Source organism: Macaca mulatta, chromosome 14, assembly GCF_049350105.2.
Source record: "Macaca mulatta isolate MMU2019108-1 chromosome 14, T2T-MMU8v2.0, whole genome shotgun sequence".
NCBI classification, from domain to species: domain Eukaryota; kingdom Metazoa; phylum Chordata; class Mammalia; order Primates; family Cercopithecidae; genus Macaca; species Macaca mulatta.
The window spans coordinates 33161948-33187125 of record NC_133419.1 but is presented as its reverse complement, the minus strand read 5'-3'; the positions used below and the strand labels follow the sequence as shown (position 1 = coordinate 33187125).

Sequence of the window (25178 nt, the reverse complement as noted above, 5' to 3'; positions counted from 1 at the left end):
TTTCCCAGGTTGGAGTGCAACGGCATAATCTCGGCTCACTGCAACCTTCCACTCTCAGGTTCAAGCGATTCTCCTGCGCCAGCCTCCGAGTAGCTGGGATTGCAGGCGCCTGCCACCTCGGCCGGCTAATTTTTGTATTTTTAGTAGAGACAGGGTTTCACCATATTGGCCAGGCTGGTCTCGAACTCCTGACCTCAGGTGGTCTACCTGGCTCCGCCTTCCAAAGTGCTGGAATTACAGGCATGAGACACCACCGCGCCCAGCCTTCTAGGGATTCTTAACCTGGGGCTCATAGGTGGGGCTTCAAAAGATCCATGAATCCTCCGACTGTTTAATCAAGCACCGGTGTCAGTAGCTGTATGTGCATTTTTCTGGAAGAGGATCATGGCTTTCAATGAGTTTCAAAAGGCTGAGACTGCTGGAGACCTGCACTGTCCAAAGGGTAGCCATTAGTCCGGTGTGGCAATTTAAGTTTAGATTTAAATTAAAATTTCAGTGCCTTACTTACACTAAGCTACACATCAAGTGCTCAACAGCCACGACCTACAGGACAGACCAGATAGAGTACACTTCCATCACTGCAGAAAGTCTGATGGGATAGATATCTGTATTGGTAGCATTACCACCTGAATACAGGTAAGATTGGATCCAACTAGTGCTTTTGTAAAATGAGTTGCCAACATTTAGAAATAAAACATAAAAATCTAAAATCCTGATTTCATTTGGGAAACAGGACTATCTACCAGCGTGGGGCCTGCGTTCCCCTGGCAGCTGGAACGCACGGTACTGCTCCCTTTAGAGGGACTCTCGGTCATATAGAAGTTTCCCGCTTGACCCTCCTTGACGACTGACAGTGGGACCCTCGTTTCCAGGGGACTTAGCCGTCTTGGTCTCCTTCCAGGCTCGCGTTTGTAACCAGACTCCAAATTTTGCTAAATGGGGTTAAACTGGGTTTGAGAGCACATTTTAGAGCAGGGTCTAGGGGTCAGTTGGAAGTTGAGGAGGGGCAGTGACTCCTTCCTTACAGTTTTCCGGAACTGTAGGAAGTCAGAGGGAATTTTATCCTGAACATCTGTTGCTTGACAAAGAAGTTCTTCCCAGTCCTCCTCCGAGCTCTCCAGTCCCCAGCCCAGTTCGCCCGGGCCCGCCCCTAGCAACGAGATCGCGGGGAGGGGCCGAGGCGAAACATTAGCCCCGCGCCCACCACCCCGGCTGGCGACGTGGCTCCGCGGCCCCGGCCTCCCCCGGCAGCGCAGCGACCAATGGGCGCGTGAGCGGGACCGCCCGCAGCTTCCCAGCCCGAGGCCCCGACGCGCCTCTCTGCTCCGGCTCGGGGCGGGCACTGGCGGAGGGACTGGGCCGTCCCCTCCTCCGCGCCGGCCCCGGCCCCAGCCCCGCCGCCGTCGCCGCGCTCCAAGCCCCCATTCCCGAGCTGCCGCTGTTGTCGCTTGCTCAGCGCCTCCCTCCCGGCCGCCCTCTCCTCCGGACGATGGCGCGCGGTGGCCGTGGCCGCCGCCTGGGGTTCGCCTTGGGACTGCTGCTGGCGCTGGTGCTGGCGCCGCGGGTTCTGCGGGCCAAGCCCACGGTGCGCAAGGAGCGCGTGGTGCGGCCCGATTCGGAGCTGGGCGAGCGGCCCCCTGAGGACAACCAGAGCTTCCAGTACGACCACGAGGCCTTCCTGGGCAAGGAGGACTCCAAGACCTTCGACCAGCTCACCCCGGACGAGAGCAAGGAGAGGCTGGGGTGAGGCCGCGGCCAGGTCCCCCCGGGGGGCGGCGCAGGTGTCCAGGGGCCGTCTGGGCGGGAGCCACGCGGGATACCACCGCCAAAGCGAAAGCGAAATCGCGCGCGCGGCCCCGAGGGCGGGGGCCTGCCGGACTCGGCGCCGGGGCTCAGGCTGAGTTGCCGGAGGGCCCCGGGACCCCAGCGTGGAGATCGCCGCCGCGCCCCGGCCTGGGTGGTTTCTCGCGGGGAGGCGAGAACGTGGCAGCGGCCGCGGTAGCCAGGACGGCGAGGGCCCGCCCCCTCCCCCGGGTTGCATCAGAAGGGAAGGGAGAGAGTGCGCAAAAGAAGAGTTTGTCCACAGTGGCCTGTTAGTGACATGAGTTCCTCCCTACCCTCTCGCAGTTTCTCTCTGATCCCCCACTTCCGGCGAGAAGGGCTTGAGACACTCGTTAAGAAGGTCTCAGGGATGAACATGAATGGATAAAAGATGAAGGGGCAGGCGAGTGACAGGCTTGCTTCCTAGTCTCGGCCAGGTGGTCTTGCCTTTTGCCTAATCGCCCTGTAAATCTATCGTAAGGAGGCTGGGCGCGGTGGCTCACTCCTGTAATCCCAGCACTTTGAGAGGCCGAGGCGGAGGGATCACCTGAGGTCAGGGGTTCGAGACCAGCCTGACCAACATAGGGAAACCCCGTCTCTACTAAAAATACAAAAATTAGCCGGGCGTCGTGGCACACGCCTGTAATCCCAGCTACTTGGGAGGCTGAGGCAGGAGAATCGCTTGAACCCGGGAGGTGGAGGTAGCAGTGAACCGAGATTGCGCCACTGCACTCCAGCCAAGGCTAGAGTGAGACTCCATCTCAAAAATAATAAAAAATAAAATAAAATAAAATCTAGTGTAGGGATACAAAAATCCGGGGACACGCAGTTTCCGATTGGAAACACGAAGGAGCAGGAATGGAAACGGGTGGCCTGAAACGTTTCTGTTGGCAGCAGATGTCTGCATAAGCACTCAGTTCTTTGGCAACTGATTTGTTGGGGGCAAAAAGCTGGAGGGTGCTCTTGGTGGTGGAGGATTTTCACTTGGGCTGTTAAAGGCAGTTGAGTCAGGAACCAAACCCGGGAAACAAAACTTTGGCACATTTCAGTACACCCTCCCCGGGTCCCCCTGAGGAGACACTTGGGCATTGTGTGGAGATATCTGCTGGTCCTTGCTCAGAGGACCCAGCAGGCAGCCTAGTCCCAGATGGAGGCAGGGCTGGGGAAGAAACCAGCAGTCCTGTCCACTGGGCACCAGGTCTCAGATCTCCCTGAACCTGATTCCTGGGGGTGGAGGATCTTCACGTTCTGCCACATGAAAGAGAACACAGCCATCCCTGTGCTCCTGGGGCCCTCCAAAGGCCAAAGTGTTTCATTGGAATATGAGGATAAATTATACCTATTGTGTAGGTGCACCATCTGCCTGCTCTGATAACAAGACCTTTGAACTTCAAAGTCACCTCCAAACAATTACCTTTTATCTTGCACAGTACTTTCTCTTCTCGGTTAGGACTTAACAATGGGGGCCATTGATGAGTTCAGTCAATTGTATTGCTTTGAGGCACTTGGAGACTGATTTATTCTGGAGCCCTGAGTGGTAGCCACATTGTCACTGGAGAGGAGGCAGGGAGAGGTTTTGGGATTTGGAAAACTTTATAAGGTGTGGTCCTACAGCTTCCAGTTAATGCCTTCATCATGACAGTTCAGCCTAGTAGTGAGAACAAGTGACGGTGGGGTTGGTCTGGATTTGATCCTTGTATCAACACCTTGACTTCATTCATTTATTCATGCAACAAATATTTGAATGGCTACTGTGTACCAGGCCCCAGTTTAGACAACTGGAAGATACAAAGATGAAACCTTATGCTCTAGGCATCAAAGTGCTTATAAGCAAATGTGGAGGAGAGAAGCACAAACTAGCCATTATGCACAATTGCTGCAATGATGGCCTATAAAACCTATGGTGAGCACATCCAGGAGAAGGAGCCACCAGGGCTGCAGGTTAGAGAGAGGGGATTAGGGCTGTCACCTGATCAGTTTGTAGGATGACTTGGAGGTTGCCAGGTGTACAGCAGGGGAAGGCCTTCCTGAAGAGAAAACAGCCCATTTCTAAAGGGTTTGAAAAGTGTTCTGGGGCCTGAGGGGTGGTGAGTCTGCAAAGGGGCAGGGAAGGGAAATGAGAGGTGGGAATGGAGGGGAAACCAAGGACAGAGCAGGAAGGACCTTGGTGAGATGGAGATATGTTATCCTGTACGTTGTCAAAATGTCATAATCCCCAAAATTCACTGGGAAAGTCAGGCTGGCAGGAGGCAGTACGCAAAGAACATAATCGAGGTATAGACTAGACCAGTGGCAGGGGAGAGGGGGTAAATGCCAAAGGGGCTTGGTCTCTCCGGATTCCAGGAGGCGATGTATCTATACACCAGTGGGAGGTAGAACTGGCAGCTCTTGCTCTTGACTCAGCAAGGGGGAGAGGAGGGAGGTAGGAATCAAGGGGACATCTGGGTCTCTGGCCTGAGCCACCAGATGGGTGATGGATGCACCATTCGCTTGTAGGTTAAATCTGGGGTACAGGCGGGGTAGGAGGTGCTGGAAATTATGGGTCCAGTTTGAGATGGGGCTGTGTGTGAGAAGCTGCCCCTCTGTCCACAGCTTGTTTCAGTGGTCCCCTCCATGATTGGGCTGAGGAGGAATGAGTGTGGCTGGATCTAGGCAACTTTGTCACCATTACCTGTCAGTCTTGAAAATGTGACAGTTCTAAGGCCCCTAAAGACACCTGGGCCAGAGGTTTGCAAAGTGGGAACCCGTAGGCTGCATGCATTCACAAATATGCCACACAGTGTAAATTACTTGCCCACATTTAAAGTTTGAATGATTTCACATACAGACCCCCATATCTGGCTTCTCTTGACACCTTTATTCCCATGTGTCAGTCATCCTCTGCAGCAGAGTTGGTCAGCCCTGTTTGGCGGCTAGCAGGGTATCTCCAAGTGGCAATAGGTCCTATTGAGAGGTTTTGCTCATTCTGTTACCTGTTGGTGTTGAGAACAAATGATGATGGAGTTGGTCTGGGTTTGCTCCTTGTATCAACACCTTGATTTCATTAATTTATTCATGCAACAAACATTTGAATGGCTTCTGTGTAGCAGCTACCATCCGCCACTGATCTAGATTATCATCTTTAGTGAGGAAAGGCATGCATTCTCTCCTTTATTCCACACAACATTCCTTGTGAAGTAGGTGTTCAGTTTACACATGGAGAAACTCAGGGAGTCAATACACTTGCCCAAGATCACGCAGATAATGGGGACCAGAGGGAGGACGGGGATCCAGGTGTTCTGATGGAAGTGCTGGGCTTCATCTCCACCCTAGCTGCCTTTCCCAGGATCTCATTTGAGATTGTTAAAGAGAAGGTTAAGATCTTATTTATTCTTACAACAAATATTTATTGAGTGCTTACTATGTGTCAGGCTGAGCTACGTCCTAGATGTTTATTTGGCATAGACTAGATGCTATCCTTTCCACAAAAGAGGATTGTAGTCTGATGTCGTTAGCCTGAGATTCTGTTTCCCAGTTGGCTTTGGGTAACCCGTTGGCATGTCTCCACTGTGTCCCCAGGATTGGAGCAGTGCTTGGCACATACCTGGGCTCAACACTGCACAATGTTAAAATAATTCTGCTGTGTCTGACTATGATTTCCTGGGGGAAGAAGCCTGAAGACGCTTGAAGTTTAGTGTTTTAGTCTTTTTTTTTTTTAAGACACGTTCTTGATTTGTTGCCCAGGCTATGATGCACAGCGGTGCAATCATAGCTCACTGCAGCCTTGACCTCCTGGGCTCAGGCAGTCCTCCCACCTCAGCCTCCTGAGTAGTTGGGGCTACAGGCATGTGTCACCATGCCTGGCTAATTTTTAAATTTTTTGTGGTGTCAGGATCTTACTATGTTGCCCAGGCTGCTCTCAAACTCTTGGCCTTCTACCTCAGTCCTCCCACCTCAGCCTTCTGAAGCATTGGGATCACAGGTCCAGCCTATCTTTTAGGAATGAGGCCTGTTAAACGTGCAAATGAAGGGGCACTTTCAAGCTGTTAGTGATGTTTACACCTTCCTGAGAAAGAGGAGCTTGGGCTCTTGGGTTCAGGTAGGAGGTGGAGACATTGATTATTGACTCCTCCCCGTCTCGTGTACACCCTCCCCCCACCTAAAAAAAAGTTATAGGAGATTTTCTCTGTCAAACTACTGATGAATTTGTTTCCCACTTTTTATTAATCAAAGCTTAATTGCCAATCAGAAGGTCTGTTGAAAAGTGAGAAAGTTTTGCCACTGAAGCTGATAGAATTCCAGCCCCAAAGAACGAAATCTAGAGTTAGCCTGTATGACCTCCTCCCAGGTAAATGGACTACAAGGGTGAAACTTTTTTAAACACTGGGAATAGCCTGGGGGTGCTTTTGAAGTTCCCTACCGGAATGCTATCCTGGTTTGGGACCGTCTGATCTAGAGATGACAAAAGTGAGTTCCCAGCCTGAAGTTTGCTCTGGGCTAGCATTTAGGGTACCTCAGTGGAGTTCAGTGGGAAGTTCCTGAAACCTAGGCCAGCCGTGGAGCTGGTATAGGAGTCTTTACCCTAAGAGCAAAGGGTTTAAGGTTCCTAGAGCGGATCAGCTGGTCAAGTTTCGTGAGTAGATTCCATGATGTCAAGGCTCCTTCAGCCCTGACATTTGTGCTGTGTCCACCATCTGGTGTCCTCTTGCTTTAAGTGTCAAGTTTTTGCGTCCACAGTGGTGGGATTTAAAAAAACAAAACAAAACCCACTTATCTTTTGATTTACATACAATTTTCCACTTTTTGCATTGAACCTAAGCCAGAAGACACGAATTCTCACCCCAGTTTTGCCAAATACTGGTTGTGTAATCTTAGAAAAGTTATTCCATTTCTCTGGGCCTCAGTTTCCATTACTCCAAAATGAGGCTGTTGGACTACAGCAGGGAAGATTAATAGGTTTCATCTTACAGATCAGCTCTGATGCATTGGTAGTGGCCATCACCAGAGCACAGTGCTGAGAATTCTGAGAGCACCTCTAGTTTTATCAGGACAGAGGGGTACAATCCATTAGCAGTGTCTGCCATCGGCACTGGTCGGGGGAAAGCACATCAACCGTGAAAGCATAAACTTGAAGATTCCTTCCAGCCTCCTTAGATCATTGATTCTGTTGTAGTTGTTTGTGCATTTTAGATTGTGCAGGTGTTTGATCTTTTGCTGGACCAGCATCACACAAAGCCTTAATAATAGCCTTGTGCATGTGTGTGGGTTTCTTTTCTTTTTCTTTTTTTTTGTACTGCAGAAAGATTGTTGATCGAATCGACAATGATGGGGATGGCTTTGTCACTACTGAGGAGCTGAAAACCTGGATCAAACGGGTGCAGAAAAGATACATCTTCGATAATGTCGCCAAAGTCTGGAAGGATTATGATAGGGACAAGGATGATAAAATTTCCTGGGAAGAATACAAACAAGCCACCTATGGTTACTACCTGGGTAAGAGGTGCTGCAGGAGCGATGACACAGTGGGGGCCCGGGTCACAAGCTTTTTGTAGACTCTCTCCTCTCTCATCGTATCCACTCCCTTCAGGGAGATGTCACAGCCTCCTAAGTAGAACATGCTTGTATAACACCCTCCTCTGCAAACTCGGAATGTACTGAGTTCCTTACACTGAGTGAAGTTACAGGTGGGAGGGAAGGACCATGAGGGCTAATAAAAAGAATCCCTTAGATTGCGACCCCATCTCAACTTCATCTCAGAGGCACACACGGAGAAGAAAGCAGAAGGGAAGTGTGTCTGTGGTACACTTTCAAAATGCTGCCTAATTCCAGATAGCAAGGATTGAGCAGGCCGGAGCAGTCAGAAAAGGCTTCCTGGTATGAGTGGTTTGGAAACTGGGGCCTTGGAGAATGGATTTATATTTGGAGAAGGTGGGTCAACTGGAGGGGCAAAGATGCAGCAATGCATGCAGTAATGGGAAGGGCTTGGATCCAAGACGAACAAGACCGGGAGAATGAAGAAGTGAGATTACAGAGGTACGGGGTGCAGACCTGCTGGGTGCATGGTGAGGATGGCCAAGAAACAGGCCCGAGGAGAACCAAAGATGCACGCACGCGGCCAGAATTGGGGAGATCTTGAAAGCCAGGCACGGTGTTGAGACAAGATGTTTTGGGTACCAAAGAACCTCTGTATGTTCTAGATCAAAGAATGAGATGATGAAAGCAGAGTTCTGCAAAGAGAAGTATGGCAGTGATATAGTCTAAAGCCCGCACTCTTAACCACTTGCAATAATTCCCCTAATATGCCCTGAGGCCTAGATTACGGGGTGGCTTGAGGGAACTGATATTAGAGGCATTCTGACATAAAATGTTTTAAAGAACTCAGTAGGTCGGGACCTTTTTTCCCTGTGTGTACCATTTGAGCATGAAGGATGAGTGATCTGGCAGGAAACGCCTTTCTTGGCAGCACAGTTGAAAAACGTTTCTGCATATATACATCCTGCAGGAAACCCCGCGGAGTTTCATGATTCTTCAGATCATCACACCTTTAAAAAGATGCTGCCACGTGACGAGAGAAGATTCAAAGCTGCGGACCTCGATGGTGACCTGACAGCTACGCGGGAGGAGTTCACTGCCTTTCTGCATCCTGAAGAGTTTGAACACATGAAGGAAATTGTGGTTTTGGTAAGATAAGTGAAGGGCCTGGGCTGGGAAAAGACCAGGGAGAAAACTGCCTCCAAATCTTGTCTCTTCCAAAGAGAGAACATTTTTCAGCCTGAAGGGAATTGGAGAAGGATTCCAAAGTAGAGTTTGTTGGAATACCTGTCTACCCAGTAAATTAGTCAAGTCAGGCTGGCTGCTGTAACAAATAGCCCCCAGTTATAGCCATTTAACACTAGCAAAGTTTGTTCCAGTCAGATGGACCTCCCAGGCTATTCTCTGAGCACAGTTGGGTACCCAGTTCTCCTCTAAGCACTCCTGCTTGTGCTCTGCCATCTTGTAGCTTCAAAGTCATCCTGGCAACACCCAACTGGCTGACAAAGGAAAAGAGAGGAAATGAGAAGATAGAGTCTTTGTTTACTGTTCTGCCCAGGGAATGACATATCCCCTTCTCTTATGTTACACTAGTCCCTCCTAGATATGAAGAGGCTGGGAAATACAGTTTAGATATGTGCCTAGAAAGAGCAAATAGGGGCCAGGCACAGTGGCTCATGCCTGTAATCCCAGCACTTTGGGAGGCCGAGGAGGTGGATCATGAGGTCAGGAGTTTAAAACAGCCTGGCCCACATGGTGAAACTCTGTCTCTACTAAAGATAGAAAAGAAATTAGCTGGGCATGGTGGCACGCAGCTGTAATCCCAGCTACTCGGGAGACTGAGGCAGGAGAATCGCTTGAACCCGGGAGGCGGAGGTTGCAGCGAGCCGAGATCGTGCCATTGCACTCCAGCCTGGGCGACAGGGTGAGATTCTGTCTCAAAAAAAAAAAAAAGGAAAGAGCAAATGGCTTAAGTGAGCAACTAGCTAGTCTCTGCCCCATTTTTCAGTTTTAAGGGACTTGGGAAAAGAGTAAGAAATGGGATGAATTGGATTGTTAAAACTGTGTGGAAATGTAAAGTAAAAATTGTGGCTGGAAGGGATGGTACCCTTAGGGGGTAGGTCTTTGGAGGGTGGGTGGATCAGGCCCTAGGCTTTGAGGAGTGACTCTGCTTGTAAGGCCTCAGAATGTAGTTGCTTTCCATAGTGTCTTGTTGGGTCCCAAATGTCTTCATTTTCCATGACAATTAAATAAATGCCATCACCTGTTTTCCTGGGCAGATGCACCAAGCCAGTTCCAACTGTTTCAATCCTGGGAAACAGATGGCTAGAGCTTTTGTTTACACGAGCTGTAGATGGTTTTAGTTATCCAGGTGGTGGAAGGGTCAGCTCATGCTTCATCCTCGTGATCGCCATGACTGTAAGGACTGGGCGGTGGCTCCAAGAATCATTCCTCTACCACTCACCATCCATGTAGTGATAGCTAATGTGGCAGAGGACAGTGCAGGTGGGGAATGATCCACAGTGGATGATGAGTGGCTCTCTGCTCTCAGGTTTTCTCTTTGGTTTGGCCCAGGATGCCTCTGAGTTGCTGTGCCAATGAACAGTAAACTCATTTAATTATTGACCCAATCCAAAAAATGTAAATAAGGGGTCAAGTATACTAAATACAGAGCATAATACATTAAAAAATCAGTTATACTTTATTTTTGAGTTGACCACTGTTTCACATTTCTCTGACACCAACTCAGTATTCATACTCCTGTTAGCACTGGAGTCTATTCTTGAGGTCATGTAATCCAGTGGTTCTCAAACTGGTTTTCTCGCATGTTCCCCAGTGGGTGTTTTGGTTGGATGGTGGAGTTGGTTGGCCTGGCAGGGCCTGATATCATCAGAGTACCTCTGGGGTTACAGGTACATCTTGCTTTGAAGAAAGTGTTCTGCTCTTGAAATTGGGGTGGGGGATTAGGAACAGAAACTATTGCCTGTTTTTTACAAATAAGAAACTAGTTCCCAGGGAAGTAAGGAGATGAGCCAGAAGTCACCAAGCATTCAGCCGTAAAAGCTGGATAAAGGAGGACAATAGAATTCTCAGACTTCCTTAGAGCACATGGCCATCTTGCATTCTGTTTCACCCTTTGCTTCCTAGGAAACCCTGGAGGACATCGACAAGAACGGGGATGGGTTTGTGGATCAGGATGAGTATATTGGTGAGTGCTGACCTAGAGTCTTGCTCAGCTTCCCGACTGGGCCACATGCCCCCCCACCCACACGTCTGGCTACTTTCCCCAGACGTCTCTTTTAGCAACAGCTGCAAGTCTATAAGTCACTCCTGTGAACTTCCAGCCTGCTTGTCCCATCAACCCTAGTGGTGTAGTATCAGGGAAGTATTATTAGACCTTATTCAGTGGAAAAGGCTGGCCCTACACAAGGCTGGCCGACAGTTGGCCCCAGGCCTCTGAGAGGTGCCCTTCGTCACACTGCCTGGTTTTACCTTTGCAAAAGGGCATTGGAGACCCCATAGATTTACAGTGAAGATAGAAGAGACAGTGTCAGGGCAAAAACTCTAAAACTGGACGAGGTCAATGGGGCCTAAAAGGTGTGAGTAGATGCAGCTGTGATTAACAGAACTGTTTATGTGTCTGAGCTCTTTGCAGAAAGGCATTCTTCTTAGAGAGATAAATGTTTTACAGAGTGCACAATTGCCCAATAATATTGTCATTTTGTGCCCCTCGTTTCCCAACCGAAGGATGGGAGTCCCATAGAGTCAAATTAATATATTTGGGTCTGAACCCACCATTGCTGTTTAGAGCGCTTCCTGGTAGCTCCAAATCCCCCCAGTCCAACCCCTGCTGGAAAGGACCAGAGCAGGCAACAAAGGCAATTCCATTTGATCCTTACCACCTGCTATGGCACATGGCTCCAGCTGCAGGCTCCCTTCTCATGGCAGCTCTTTTCCCAAGTCTCGATAAAGTAAAATCTGGAAAATCATTTGATTTAGGTGTTGACCTATGACAAGAGGAATGAAATATGTATAATTTTTGTACAGATTTTTAATCGAAGCCATTAATTACCTTTAAATGTAAAACCCAGAGCCCGAGTTGCTGTCTGTCTCTGGTTTTGTGGTTGTATTACTTTGCCACCCCAGACACAAGAACAAGTGCCTTCAGCAATGAAGAGCAGAGTTTCCTCTAATCATTAGAAATTATGTTTGATCGTGAGCCGAACACTGTTCCTCGTGTGTCATTGGTAACAGACAACGTAACTCTCGCCACAGTAATTAAAGTGATGTTGGTGGCACTACCCTGATAGAATGACATATGCTGACAGCTCCCTCATCAGAGGAAGCAGTAGTGCCTTCCTCTTGCTGGGTCCACATGCGAGGTCACGTTCAGAGGCGCAGACCTCTCACCGTGGCACTGGGGATGAAATGAGACTGACAGCAAAGACTGCATGGTTAAAACAAACAATGTAGTGCTTTTGATTGAAAGTGTGTGCTCTGCCCAGCCCTCCGGAACTGTACATTGAAGTGGTGCAAAGTCAGGGGCAGAACTCTTTGAGTGGCTTTGCCTAGAAGCAGCATCCCATTCTTTACACTGAATAGAGAGAGGGAGGTGGAGGCGTTGCGCTTGAAAATCAAATACGTAATGACTCACAGGCAGAGGAACCCAATGTATTGACTCGTCATTTCACTTCTTGGGGAGGCGACAAGTGGAAAGTGGGTGGTGGGGGGTGTAGTAGGAAGGGCACTGGAATTAGGAGCCCTAGCTTCTCCACCAATTAGCTGTGTGACCCTGGGATAATCATGTAATGGCTTTAAACCTCAGCTTCCTCATCTGTAAAATGGGAAAAAAAAGTTAGCCCATTCTTGCAGGATTCGATGAAGCTTGAATTAGCTAATACATATTAAACTCTTTCTCAAAAACAATGTAGACATGTCAGTTAGGGGTCTACCTTGTAGTCAAGGGTCTTGTCTCTTTTTTTCCTTCTCTTACAACCTGCTCCCTTCACCACCTGACATTTCCAAGCTCTGCTTCCATTACAGAGAAACTGCCTGCAGAGTATCTCTCTTTTCCAAGAGCTACTGACACACACACAATGCAAAAACGTTTCCTTTTTCTTTTCCTTGCCATTTTGTAAAATGGGGATAATGACCCATCTTGTAGAATTGTTACGAGAATGAAATAAAATGACAAGTGAAAGCCCTTTGGAAATGATATAAACAATAGTACTAAACACAGTGGCTGAGACTCTGGGTTGAAAGCAGAGTGGCCATGTTCCTGTGCAGCCTCCAGCTCATATGAGCTGTGGGTCATTGGGTAAGACTTTACCTCATTGTTTTCATCTGTAAAATGGGAATTATAACAGCACTCACTTCGTAAGGTTGTTGTGTGAAAATCAAATGAAAAATGTCTGTAGAGCACTTTATACAGTATCTGGACCACAGTGTTCACTGTTAGTCATTATTATTAGTTTTCGCTTATGTAGTGCCAGTTTGGATTGTAGAGGGCTTTTACGTCAAAATGGCACATTTGATCATAATAGCCCCGTGATTTATAAATTATCGTCTCCATTTTACAGACAAGGAAACTTCAGGCTCAGTCACTGAACTAAGTCAAAAGCCGGGATTTATCTTTCGGCTTCTAAACTCGGTTCTTTCTACTCCACCACGTGGCCTTCATCATGAATAAATTATTGCATCGTTATCCCCAAGAAACTGCCTACCAGCTGTTTGAGTTAGGTCTCTGGATTGGTCATCGCCTTTCCTAAAGCTCAGGAGGTCAAGTTTTTTTGCGGGGAGGGGCAATTTACCTTCCCACTTTCCTTTGTAACCAACAACAACCTTCCCTTCTAGCGGATATGTTTTCCCACGAGGAGAATGGCCCTGAGCCAGACTGGGTTTTATCAGAACGGGAGCAGTTTAACGAATTCCGGGATCTGAACAAGGACGGGAAGTTGGACAAAGATGAGATTCGCCACTGGATCCTCCCTCAAGATTATGATCATGCACAGGCTGAGGCCAGGCATCTGGTATATGAGTCAGACAAAAACAAGGTATTTCCCATTCTTCTGGAATCACTGATTGAAGGGAGACAGTTTACATAAGATTGGTTTGGTTTTTTTTCTCGGCGATAGCGTTGACCCATGTCACCATGTCTTTATTGACTTTTCCTTCTTGTGGAGGCCTGTAAACTTGAGCTAATACCATGATAACCCACAGTAAAGTTATTAGGCCCGAACTTTCCTGGAAAGTCAGCTATGAGCCACAGACTTACATTAAGTCACATTTGCTAGGACTGCAGAACTTTGTGGGCAGGACACGATTTAAGAAGTATACCCCATGTTGCCCTAGGATCAGCTTATTTATCCATTCATTGTCACCAGATATTTATCAAACATCTGTGATGTGTCAGGAACAAGGAAGCCCATCCCATTAAAGCCCAGACATCCTCAGGCAAACTCAGGTTTCTGGCTCTAATGCCTAGTACTTCGGTATCTATTGATAAACATTCAAATAAACAAATCAAGAAATTTAGAAAAATTTCCTGCCTATTCCCCGCTTTGCTGATTGCCCCCAAATTCTCAGGTTATGCCAATAGTCAGGTTAGGCAGTGAGGCCATAGGAGGGAAGTGGCATTCTTGAGGGCCTATTTTGGGAAGACCAACACTGCTTGTGGACACGAATGGATTCTAGCTTCTGAATTACTCAGGGACTTCCCTGACGCATGTTAGCACAGTTTTCATAGCAAGAGGCTGTTCCAATTTGGAGTTTTGCAGTGCAGTCATGGTAGATGAAGGAGGTGCCCAGTAGCTTCTGAATTACTAAATATAGTATTTTAAACATTGCAAATCAATGAAATGACATGAACATCATGCTAAACTAGTACAGTTATCAGAGCTTCCGTGACAGAGCTCTTTCATCTCTTCTATAGGATGAGAAGCTAACTAAAGAGGAAATATTGGAGAATTGGAACATGTTCGTTGGAAGCCAAGCTACCAATTATGGGGAAGATCTCACAAAAAATCATGATGAGCTTTGATAGACACTCACCAGAATATGGCAGACTGTCATAGGCATTCTGTTATTGTCTTGGATTGTTGCTACAATTGTCTAATTTACAGCAGTTGTGTTCCCACAAAAAGCAAGTTTGTACCTCGGATTGGGGTATAAAAATTGTTTTTCGCTCAGTATTTACTGGAAAATGGACATCACTATTCTTTCAGTAAGATTTCTCTCAAAACACATGAAAACCTTGGTAAATTGCAGTTCTCTCTGGGGATATCTTGGTACAACATGACTTTTTAAAAGTTTTGTTGTTTTTTTTTTTCCCCATTAAAACTTAAAGGGGAAGAAAACTTGAAAAACCCCTGTTCTTCAGAAGTTGAGTGGGTTGGGGGAGGCAGTGATATGAAGTGACTGCTATGTATTTTCACTACCAGATTTTTTTATATTTGCCACTGTTAAATAGTTGGAAAGGGGAAATTCTGATTAAGCAAAAGTGGTATCATCCTAGGTAAGCTTATTTCAGAACAAGTCTAATATTTCAGATTCTTTCTTCTCGACTTTATACTCTGAGCTGTTCCTTACTGTAAGTGGTGTGTATGAAACCTCCATGCATTTTCCAGTATGAATCTGCTAATATGCACAATAAATCCATGTCTTTGTTTGTTTTTCTATTAAAAAGCAATCAAGAAAGATAATGTGAAAAAGAAAGGAATTTAGAGGTAGGGAAAAGATGAATGTCAGACATTTGAAAAACTATAGTAAAATGATGAACACTAAATATACTTGAGAAAACTTTCTTGATATGCCAGTGAGGTAGGCCTGATCTTTGAAATAGTGAATAGGAATACAATGCATTTCCTCAATGATCACTGATTAGAATGAGGTGGTGGGATCCTTGGGAAGCCAAACAGAGCGGAGTTCTGGATCATGTCCCATCCAGTCCAGTGAATCCACGACCCTCGGACCTGTCCCCACAGAACAGCTTATACCATGGAATGAGGACAAGGTGATATTCTGAGCTGTGGACTGAACTGGCAGACACAACCTGTACAGATTGAAATTTCACCTTGTAAGGAGGAAGTGAATGAAATAAAGGATCCCTCTAAGGATTCTCTACTGTGTCCTGTGGTGTTTGACTTCACAGATGCTATTTGTGACATTATTATTCGTATAGTATAGAATGGTGGGGTTGGATTCCGTGAATAAGATTATAAAGGTTCTGTTTTTTTTATCCAGTTACTAGAATGTTCAGAATAGACTCATATTTACTAATTTAATAATATGCTTAATGCCCTTTCTTCTGTAGGTCATTTTAACTATAAAATCTTCCTGAAAAAGGTTTCAACTGGAAAATCCAGACTTCTTCCCTGGGCCTACAAGGCCCTGCAGGAGGAGGTCTAAGGGATCTGGCCCCTACCAGCAGTATCATCATCTCCTCACCTCTTTCCCTTTCACATCCCCTATATTCTGGCCTCACAGACTTTCTAATCCTTAGACACACCGAGGTCATGCCCAGGTTGGGCCCTTTGCACTTGCTGCCCCCTCACCTTCAGAATACCCATCTCTCACACCCTCGGGTAACATGATGCTTCCTCAGGGGGACCTTCCAGACCCCACTATTTAAAGTAATCCCAACTTGAATCCCGGTTTAACGTCCCCATTTTATTCTTGTCATGCATTACCGTTTATATTCATTTCCATGCCTTCTGTCCAAATTGCCGCAAAGATTTACAGTGACAGAAACTTACACGGTTCTGGAGGCCAGGGTCTGAAGTCCAGGTGTCAGCAGGGCTGCTCTGCCTCCGAAAGCGCTAGGGAAAGTGCCTCCTTGTTTCTTCCAGCTTCTGGTGACTCCTTGGAGTTCCTTAGCTTGTGACTACATCACTCCACTGCGTCATCTCTGTCTCTGTCTTCACAAGGCCTTTCCTTTCTCTGTGTCTCTCCTTGGTGTGTCTCTTATAGGACACTTGTCATTTGATTTAGAGCCTACTTGGATTATCCAAGATGATCTCATCTTGAGGTTCTTAATTATATCATCCCTTTTTCCAAGTAGAATCACATTCACAGTTTCCAGGAGTTAGCAGGTGAATATGTCTTTTGCAGGGGTGGGGGCCGCCATTCAAGCTAACCTACTACACCACTTGACATTATATTGTTTGGACATTGCTTGTCTCTCCCAAGCTAGAATATAAACCATGAGACCAACAGTCTCGTTAGTTCTGATTTACTGCTGCTTCCCAGGACGTAGAATAGTAGAGTCTAGCAGCAGTAAATGCTCAGGAATTATTTGCTGAATGAGTGAGAGGCTGATGGCTTTAATCAAAGGGAATATCCCTCAGAGGAAAATAATTCTGTAAAAAATATTAAAATAGCTAACAATTGCTAAATGGGAATTTGAGAGATTTGCCCAAGATTCCACGATGATTAAATGGCAAGGTAAGACATCAACTCCAGGCGTTCCTGGCTCCGAAGTTCTCTTCCATTTAGCTTTAAGTTGTGCTGCTCCAAATCTCAGAATTTCATGTTTTATCTTTCTTTGCTCACCCACAGCATATGATAATGTGGTAAGGAAATGAGAAGAACTCCGCTTTACTATAAATAAGCTGATGGCTTTTTTTTTTAAGTAATGAGAAGCTGTTTTTTAAAAAATGAGAAAATAATATTGTGTAACCTAATTATGAGCACAACAACTTAAAAGGTGATGACATTATTTTTCACCTCCAAAAAGGAATATAGTTGATTTATTATATGTAGTAAGACATTAAATATATTTGGAGCATTAACTTTTTCCTTTCAAGTCAGTGCACATTGGAAGACTAACCCTGAAAGATACTAGAGCTTCTGGGGCTGAATTTAACACTATTTAAAGAAAGAAAACCTTAGCTAGGGGACATAACTGTTAACATGGTGATTTGTAAAACCTTAGATTTCTAATAAGGTCTGACTGTTTCAAGGAAAACATATTTTGTTTCTAGGTAACATTTCAAGTCTGATTATGAGCAAATGCTACAAAATTGATCTGTAATGGGAAATACTGTAATGTCACAAAGCATTATTTAATGCTTAATGTGACTGAAAGCATTAATTGCTAGGAGCCATAGTCTGTCCAAGCAAAACATGAACACACATTTTACACCCCTCGTCTCTTACTGTAGGTTTTCGAATGAATTCAAGTGTCACAAAAATGTAGTTAGAAAATCTGCAATACCTGAAGGTTTTCTTCACCTGCTTGGAATATGGTAGTTGTTCACTTGTTAGCAAACACGTGAGTTGTATCTTTTCAGAAGTGCCCAGCAAACAGTTGCTGTGTGGCTGCTTGTTAGCAGCTCAGCTAAAATGTCTCGTGGAATGAGGTAGTGAGTGGCTGACGGGATTTTTTTTTTTCCTTCTAGATTTATTTTGTCGCTTTCGTAATAAAATCTCAGGTTTCTCTAAGAACATGCAATTGAGATTTGACTGTCTCTGAAGTACTGAAATGAGTTTATAGCAATAGAATTCCCACTAAAAACCAATGAGTGCTATAATGTTCACCACTTTGGCTCACACTGAAGTATTAAAAGTCTAAGCACTGGTTGGAAAGCTTGTGTCATCAGTAAACTCGTGAGATTTACATGAACTTGGGGCTATTTCCAAAGAAGCCATCCCCATCCTCAAGTCTGGTCAGTCCCAGGGTCCGCGGCTGGGGACACAAACCCTCGGTGTAATGCGTCCCACCACCCCATGTGCTTTTAGTACTTCTGTAGTTTTTCTCACGTAAAATAGAAAATGGAGCCTAATTCTCCCACAGAAGTCTGTCAAAGAAAATGGCTGTAAGGACTGGCTCCCTCCCACCTTAAAGGTGTCTGTGCAGTGAGCACTTACACATTTCATTGCTCCTAGAATAAACACTAATAGCTCTGTACCAGGTACTATGCCAAGCACATACATACATTTCTTTCTCATGTAACCCTCACGGCAGCCCTTGAGATTGGTACCTGTAGGAAAGAGGAGAAGCCAGGTTATATTGCAGTAACAGACAACCCTAACATCTCAGTGGTTTAAACAACAGAGGTATAGTCTTTGCTTTTGCAAAGCCAGCTGTGGCCTGGCCAGTTGTCTGTGGCGTGGGAGCTCAGCAAGGCATCTCCACAAGCACCCATATCCACTGGAGACCCCACACAGGCAATCCAATGCTGCCACCTAAAAGTGGCCCCTGTCACTCATGCTCACTGACATTGGTCAGTCAAAGCAAGTCATGTGGCCACATCTAACTTCAAGGGAACAGGAGAATGTGATCCTACTGCTGAAAGGACTGGTGAGCAGCATCTGTGGTTACCACAGTGGATTTCCCATCTTACAAATCAGGGAACTAGAAAGGGAAGTAATGCCCAAAGCCACACAACTCACAAATGAGATGACTGTGTAATTGATTGTCCAGACAAGGACACCTTTGCCAATGAAAGGCAGGAGTTTTAATCAATATCTCCCTGAATCCTGGACAACCTGCCCTACCCACTTTGGGACTAGTAAAGACCCATTCCACTCCTCCTCTCGCTATGTTCCTCCCTAAGGGTTGAGAAGTCCATGGGCCAAAGGATTTTGCCCTTTCAGAGCCAGTGCCTCCTGCTTCCAGACCATGCTCCAAGTCTCCATATGACTCCATAACTCTCTGCCCAAATGACCCCAAGTCTCTTCCAAAGCCTGGGTCAGCCTCTTCCCCAGGTATATCTTCCAAAGGGCAAGCAATGTGGCAGGTATACCCACCTCTAGTCCCAAACGATGGCCAATGGGCAAATGTTGGGAGGTGGACTTGATGTAAACCTGCAGGCTGGGGTGTTCACACACACTGCTATGGTTTGAATCTATGAATCACCCCAAAATTCATATGCTGAAACCTAAGACCCAAGACGATGATACTGTAAACAAAAAAGTATGCATCAGATCTCAATCAATTTACAAGTTTATTTTGCCAAGGTTAAGGACGTGCCTGGGAGGAAAAAACAAAACAAAACACAGAATCACAGAAACAGCTTGTGGTCTGTGCCTTTCTCTAAGGATGATTTCGAGGTCTTCAATATTTAAAGGGAAAAATAGGCTGCAGGGGAAAGAGAGAGAGAGGATATGGAAATCCACAGGTTGCAAGGAAAAAAGAGCAGGTAGGGGAATAGTGAATTATGTCTTCCTCTCCTGCTCAGTAAATCGGTATTTTACATACAGTAAGGGGAATATAGAGTAGCTACCTGTGGAAATATTTAACCTTTATCGGTAGGCATCTGCTCAGGAGCAAAAGGAAAGGCAGCCTCCTGCATGACTCAGCTTTCAGCTTAACTTTTCCTTGTGGCAGAACGAATTGGGATCCCAAGTTTTTATTTTCCTCTCACAGTATTAAGAGGTGGGGCTTTTAGGAGGTGATTAGTTCATGAGGGCAGGGCCCTCATAAACAGGATTAGTGCCTCTATAAAAGGGCTCAAGAGAACTAACTAGACCTCCTTTTTGCCCTTCTGCCATGTGGGGACCCAGCAACAAGGCACCATTGGAAGCAGAGAGCAGCCTTCACCAGATACCAAACCTATCAGGGCTCCGATCTTGGACTTCCTAGCCTACAGAACTGTGAGAAATAAATTTCTATTCTTTATAAATGACCCAGTCTAAGGTATTTTGTTACAGCAACAAAAACAGACTAACACACACACCTACATGGAGCCCATTGGTAGGAAAAACAATAATCGAGTGACCTCCATTTTTTTATTCCCATAATGGGGCCCACAAGAATTAGGGGTGGCCTGCCATGATGCTGGGGCAACCAGGACTGTCTTGGGTAAACAGAGACATGTGGTTTCCCTACTTAGAAATGGCAGATAAGGCTAGGCGCGGTAGCTCAAACCTGTAATCCCAACACTTCGGGAGGCTAAGGTGGGCGGATCATGAGGTCAGGAGTTCAAGACCAGCCTGGCCAACATGGCGAAACCCCATCTCTATTAAAGATACAAAAAATTAGCCAGGGGTGATGGCACACATCACCAGCTACTCAGGAGGCTGAGGCAGGAGAATCACTTGAACCTGGGAGGTGGAGGTTGCAGTGAGCCGAGATCACGGCACTGCACTCCAGCCCAAGCTGGCGATAGTGCGAGACTCTGTCTCTCTCAAAAAAAAAAAAAAAAAAAAAAGAAATGGCAGATAAAGGATACAACTACAGGTCTCTCTAATATAGACCCTACTCTGTTAATCACTCCACTATACTGCCTCTGATTCAGGAGCCTCTTAGTGGAACCAACAGGGCTATCACCACAATTTTGAAAACTGGTGGGAGAGCATGGTGTCATTTGAAAATTCAGGACTACTGTGATGAGATGTAGAGTTGGTAGCATGGAAAGACAGGTCCAAAGTCCTGGCTGAATTTGAGTTCTAACTCTGCCACTCAGGAGTGCTGTGATCTCGGCAGGTTACCCTCCTCTTCAAGAGCCTGTTCGGTTGTACAGTGGGGATCATCATCATAATATCTAGCTTCTAGAGTAGCTGTGCAGATGAGGTGAGATAATGTATGCGCAAGGAGCTTGAGGACTGGGGAGTGACACACACATAAAAGGATTGCTCCCTGTTGACCTTCCTGAGCAGGTCAAGTGCCAGAGTTCAGGTAATCAATGCCTGCAAACACCAGGGTGCTGTTTAATCATCTTTTCATGCTTTAGAATTACTCATGTGAAGCATTTTTAAAACCTCAAAATCCATCTATCACTAGGTTGAACTGAATGGCCTCAATGACAAAGGAATAGCACTTGGCAATTGTTTTTATCATGGTGAGGGTATTCCAAAGATATTTATACGTGGCAGGGATTTGGAACTCAATTCCACAGCAGATGGAGAGTCTCCATACATGCAAAAAGCATTCAAGAATCCAGATGGAAAAGGTCACTGGGGATTATGTTTTCCAAATCAGGAAACTGAGGCCCAGAGAGATTAAACCCGTGGTTTTCCCTGTGGCACTGAGGTGGAGACAGACCTTGGACTGGAACCAGACTCAGTTGTCTTTTTTAAAATCTCAACTTTCTCATCTGGAAAATGGTGATAATAACACCTGCTGTATAGAACAGTCATGATGATCGATTGAAGCAATGACTGTAAAGCATTTTGTGTCTTTGGCATTGAGAAAATGGCAGCCATTTTTATTGTGATATTTTTATTATGATAAATACATAAGGACCATATTTTAGTAGGGTCCTTATGTATTTCAGCATCAAAGATTTACTTTATTCATAGGTTCTTCTAGACTGCAATCTATGGCATGAGTGACCAACTGAGGTCATGGATTTAACAGAAAAGTGTCAAAGGTTTATTGGTTTGTTGTTTTAAACATATAAAGAAAGCTGGCTTTACTGCACCAAAGTTTACATCTTCTGTAAAAGGGAGGTCTGAAGAGTACCTACCTCATAAGGTGGCTGCAAGGGCTCAGAGAAGAAAGCCCTTAGCCCCGAGCCCTGATGCAAGAAGGCACTTGATCAGTGGAGCTAGATGACTCTGTTATAAAAAGTATTAATGAATTGACATTTTAAGGGCAAAATTATATGCAAAAAAAGCAAAAGAAATTGTCTAGAGAATAATCTGAAGTTTATTTTACGACACGCACAATTCCATGTACAGTATGTATGATTCACACGGACGCGGGCCTCATCAGCGGCAGGAGGCCCCTCCGGAAGTCTTCTGGAAGGCTTGTTGGCTTGCCGGTGGCTGGATTCACAAAGACTTGAACCAGGCCAGAGCATCAAACTGTGCCAACATAGGGTGGCCAAAGAAAAAGCCATCACCAAGGTCACGGTGATTTACGGAGGGCAGTTCTGCAGTGGGCTTAGGTGGAAATAGAGCAAGGAGGTAATGCACACTGGAGTGACTCGCTTTTTCCACAGTCAAGGTAGCCACTGGAATCTGAGGAAACCCGATAGGTGTGTGGTAGGTACACCGATTGGCCACCATGAACCCCAGCGTGGAGGATGACTGCAAGCTGGTTTTCAGGCCACAGTACCTGGAAGATGAAATCACAATGCTTATTCTGGGTCACCATGATGCTGTCTCCCAACCCAAAGGCAGCCTGTTTCAGTGGCAAAGGGCTCTGCCTCAAAGGGCCTTGGTTCAAATCCCAGCTCCGCCACTTAAGCAAATTACCTTTGGCAAATTACTTAACTTCCCTGTACCTCTGTTTCTTTTTATTTTCCTTTTTAATATACAGTGCTCTTCATGTTCAGAGAAATCTCTAGTAATGAACTATAGAATGATCCCTTAAAATAGACTCTATCTCAGTCTCTACAACAATCTAACATCATAACCTACCTCATAGGCTGACTGTGAGAATTAAACGATGAACGTACACCATTTAATATATTAACTGTTCCTAGACAGGGTAAGTTCTTCTTAAACATTGGCTATTATTAATTTATGCCATTCCTTTTAATAGCAAAAACCATAATGACTTTTGCACCAACCTAATACTTATGTCCATCTTTGTTCTCTTGCTTCTCATGATGAAAAGTCAGGTGCTTTTATGCTAAATGAGAAGGAAAACTCATTTATTAGCAATAATAAGTTATTGTGTCTCTTATTTCTGCTGCTAGATATTAATCTCAAAGAACAGGGGCTGTGTCTTGTTCACTTTTTAAGTTTGTCTAATAGGAACAAGGTGACACTTGAGATAAAATTTGGAGGCTGAACAGAATCGGAAATAAAAAGCATCAAGCTGGGTTACAGCCCCCTCTCCTCTGTACCAAAGAGGCCCACAGATGATTTAAACATTTTAAACACAGTCTTATTGTCTTCTTCTCTTGACAAAAATTAACATTGACTCTGAGAGTTCATTGTGAAGGAAGAATTACGGGTTGTATAAAATTTGACTACAAAGTTATTCATTGATGCATTGTTTGTGGAAGGGAGAGAGAAACAAGCTACAGGTCTCCGCTCAGGGAGGGCACCCACCAAGAGTGTCACATAGCCAGCCCCCGTCAGGGTACACCACGGTCATCCACAGTGCCGTGAGATACGTCCACTGACTAACAGGGAAAGATGTTCAATGGAAAAGATCAGGTTACAGAACAGCATGTACTACCCCACGTGATCTCACTCATTATACAAGAACGTGTTAGTTTATGTACATATTGCCTAGAAAAAACGTTGAAAAGCTAGACGGCAAAATGTTTTCAGTAGTTATCTAGCAGTGGAATTGTGGATAATTTTTTTCTCCTTTTCGCTTACTTGAATCTTCCCAAATGAACATAATGTGCCTTTGAAATAAGAGAACATGTTATTTTTTCAATGGCTGAGTGTAAATTTATTTATCATTTCTTTTTAAAGAAGCACTAGAGGGATGAGCAGTGGGATAAATGAGGCTCCTTCTTCCTTCTGCCAAGGTCCTGCCCCCATTTCCCTGCCTTCCTCATGAGCACTGCGAAAGTGCTGCTATAACAAAATACCATAGCCCAGGGGATGCTTATCAACAACAGAAGTTTATTTCCTGCAGTTCTGGAGACCGGGAAGTCCAAGATCAAGGCGCCAGCAGGTGGGTGTCTGGGGTGTGCCTGCCTCCTGGTTCATAGATGGCTGTCTTTTCACTGAATGCTCACATGGCAGAAGAAGGTGAGAGAGCTTTCTGGGGTCTCTTATAAAGGTGCTATTAGGTTGGTGCAAAAGTAATTGTGGTTTTTGCCATTACTTTTAATTCACACGGAAGCTGGGCTCATCAGCTCATCATACATTACTTTTAATGGCAAAGACTGCAATTACTTTTGCACCAACGTAATAATTCTACTCATAAAAGCTCTGTCCTCAGAACCTAATCACCTCCCAAAGGACTCACCTTTGAAGATGAGGTTTCAACTACGAATGGGGAGTGTGGACAAACATTTAGTCTATAGCAGAGGGAAAGGAGAAACGTGAAAAGAAAAGCCTTGCTTAATTTTCAGCGTGACTCTAAGATCCAGTGAAAATCAAAATCACTTGCTTTTATTTCCCTTACCTTTCTTTTCTATTCTCTGCCACTGTTTTCCTCTTGGACAGTAAAAAAAAAATCATGCTTCTTCCCACTAGGAGAGCAATATTTCATGAGCACCCTGTTTTCTGTGTAAGCCCAATTATATTTTTAAATAATTGAATTGCATTTAAACAGTGCAGTCTACTAAACACCTGGTATGTGTCAGGGCAGTGCTAGGTGCTTTACATTTTATACTCAGTTTTCAAAACAACCCTGCAAAGCAGGTCTCAGTTTCCCCATTCTACAGGGAAGAAAATAAAGCAAAGAGGTGGAATAAGTTTCCCAAAGGCATGCATGCAGTAAGTGGTGGACTTGGACCCAAATTTGGGCTCTCTTGATGCAAAGTTCTCATTTTCTCCCCCATTCTGGATCTCTAGATGGCGAAAACAAAATCTACATTTCAGTCTAGTTGGATGAACTGCATTTTCTTTAAGTGGTTCTGGGACTTTGAAGCAGTGTCATCGCATTTAGGCAACATGCCCCATGTTTGCAAGTTCATGCCCTGATTTGGTTGGCAGTAACAATAGGCTCCTGGGTGAGAATGTTCCCCCCTGATTCTTTTCTTTTAGGTTTCAATTTTTATTAAAGTTTATGTATATGTGCCTGCTTTTAAAAAGTCAAATAGTTGTTCAAGTCTTCTTACAAAAAAAAAAAAAAAAAAAACCACTTTTCTGGCTAGTTGTACATTTGGTTATAGTCTAGGTCAGTAAGTTCTTAGAAGGAGTGAATTCATTCAAAAATCTCTATTGCACACCTGCCCTTAGTTAAACGCTGAGGATACATCTTTGGGCAAGGGAAAATGCCTTTCCTCGGGAGTTCTCAATAAAGGGTGTGGGTAGCATCAGCTCCC

At 45.4% G+C, this 25178-nt stretch overlaps 1 protein-coding gene and 1 long non-coding RNA gene across 2 annotated transcripts in view; one reads left to right on the top strand and one right to left on the bottom strand.

Moving 5' to 3' along the window:
* The first annotated feature begins 1286 nt into the window (after positions 1 to 1286).
* Positions 1287 to 15449, top strand: RCN1 (reticulocalbin 1). Its single transcript, XM_015114581.3, has 6 exons — positions 1287 to 1743; positions 7100 to 7293; positions 8303 to 8481; positions 10480 to 10540; positions 13186 to 13385; positions 14264 to 15449. The coding sequence occupies exons 1-6, from the start codon at positions 1490 to 1492 to the stop codon at positions 14369 to 14371; spliced, it is 996 nt and encodes a 331-aa protein (XP_014970067.1). The 5' UTR covers positions 1287 to 1489; the 3' UTR covers positions 14372 to 15449.
* Positions 15450 to 21906: 6457 nt separating this feature from the next.
* LOC114672292 (uncharacterized) overlaps positions 21907 to 25178 on the bottom strand; it is a 43946-nt gene continuing 40674 nt past the window's right edge. The window contains exons 3-4 of the long non-coding RNA XR_003722596.2: positions 22791 to 22852; positions 21907 to 22333 (exon numbers count right to left, since the gene is read on the bottom strand). This is a non-coding gene — a long non-coding RNA (uncharacterized LOC114672292). The remainder of the gene's footprint in view (positions 22334 to 22790; positions 22853 to 25178) is intronic.

What these genes read in the sequence shown, in the direction of transcription:
- RCN1 (XM_015114581.3), top strand. Translation starts at nt 1,490, where the DNA reads ATGGCGCGCGGTGGCCGTGGCCGCCGCCTGGGGTTCGCCTTGGGACTG. An exon ending in GAGAGCAAGGAGAGGCTGGG is followed by an intron (nt 1,744 to 7,099) that starts GTGAGGCCGCGG and finishes TTTGTACTGCAG; the next exon opens with AAAGATTGTTGATCGAATCG. An exon ending in GGATCAGGATGAGTATATTG is followed by an intron (nt 10,541 to 13,185) that starts GTGAGTGCTGAC and finishes CTTCCCTTCTAG; the next exon opens with CGGATATGTTTTCCCACGAG.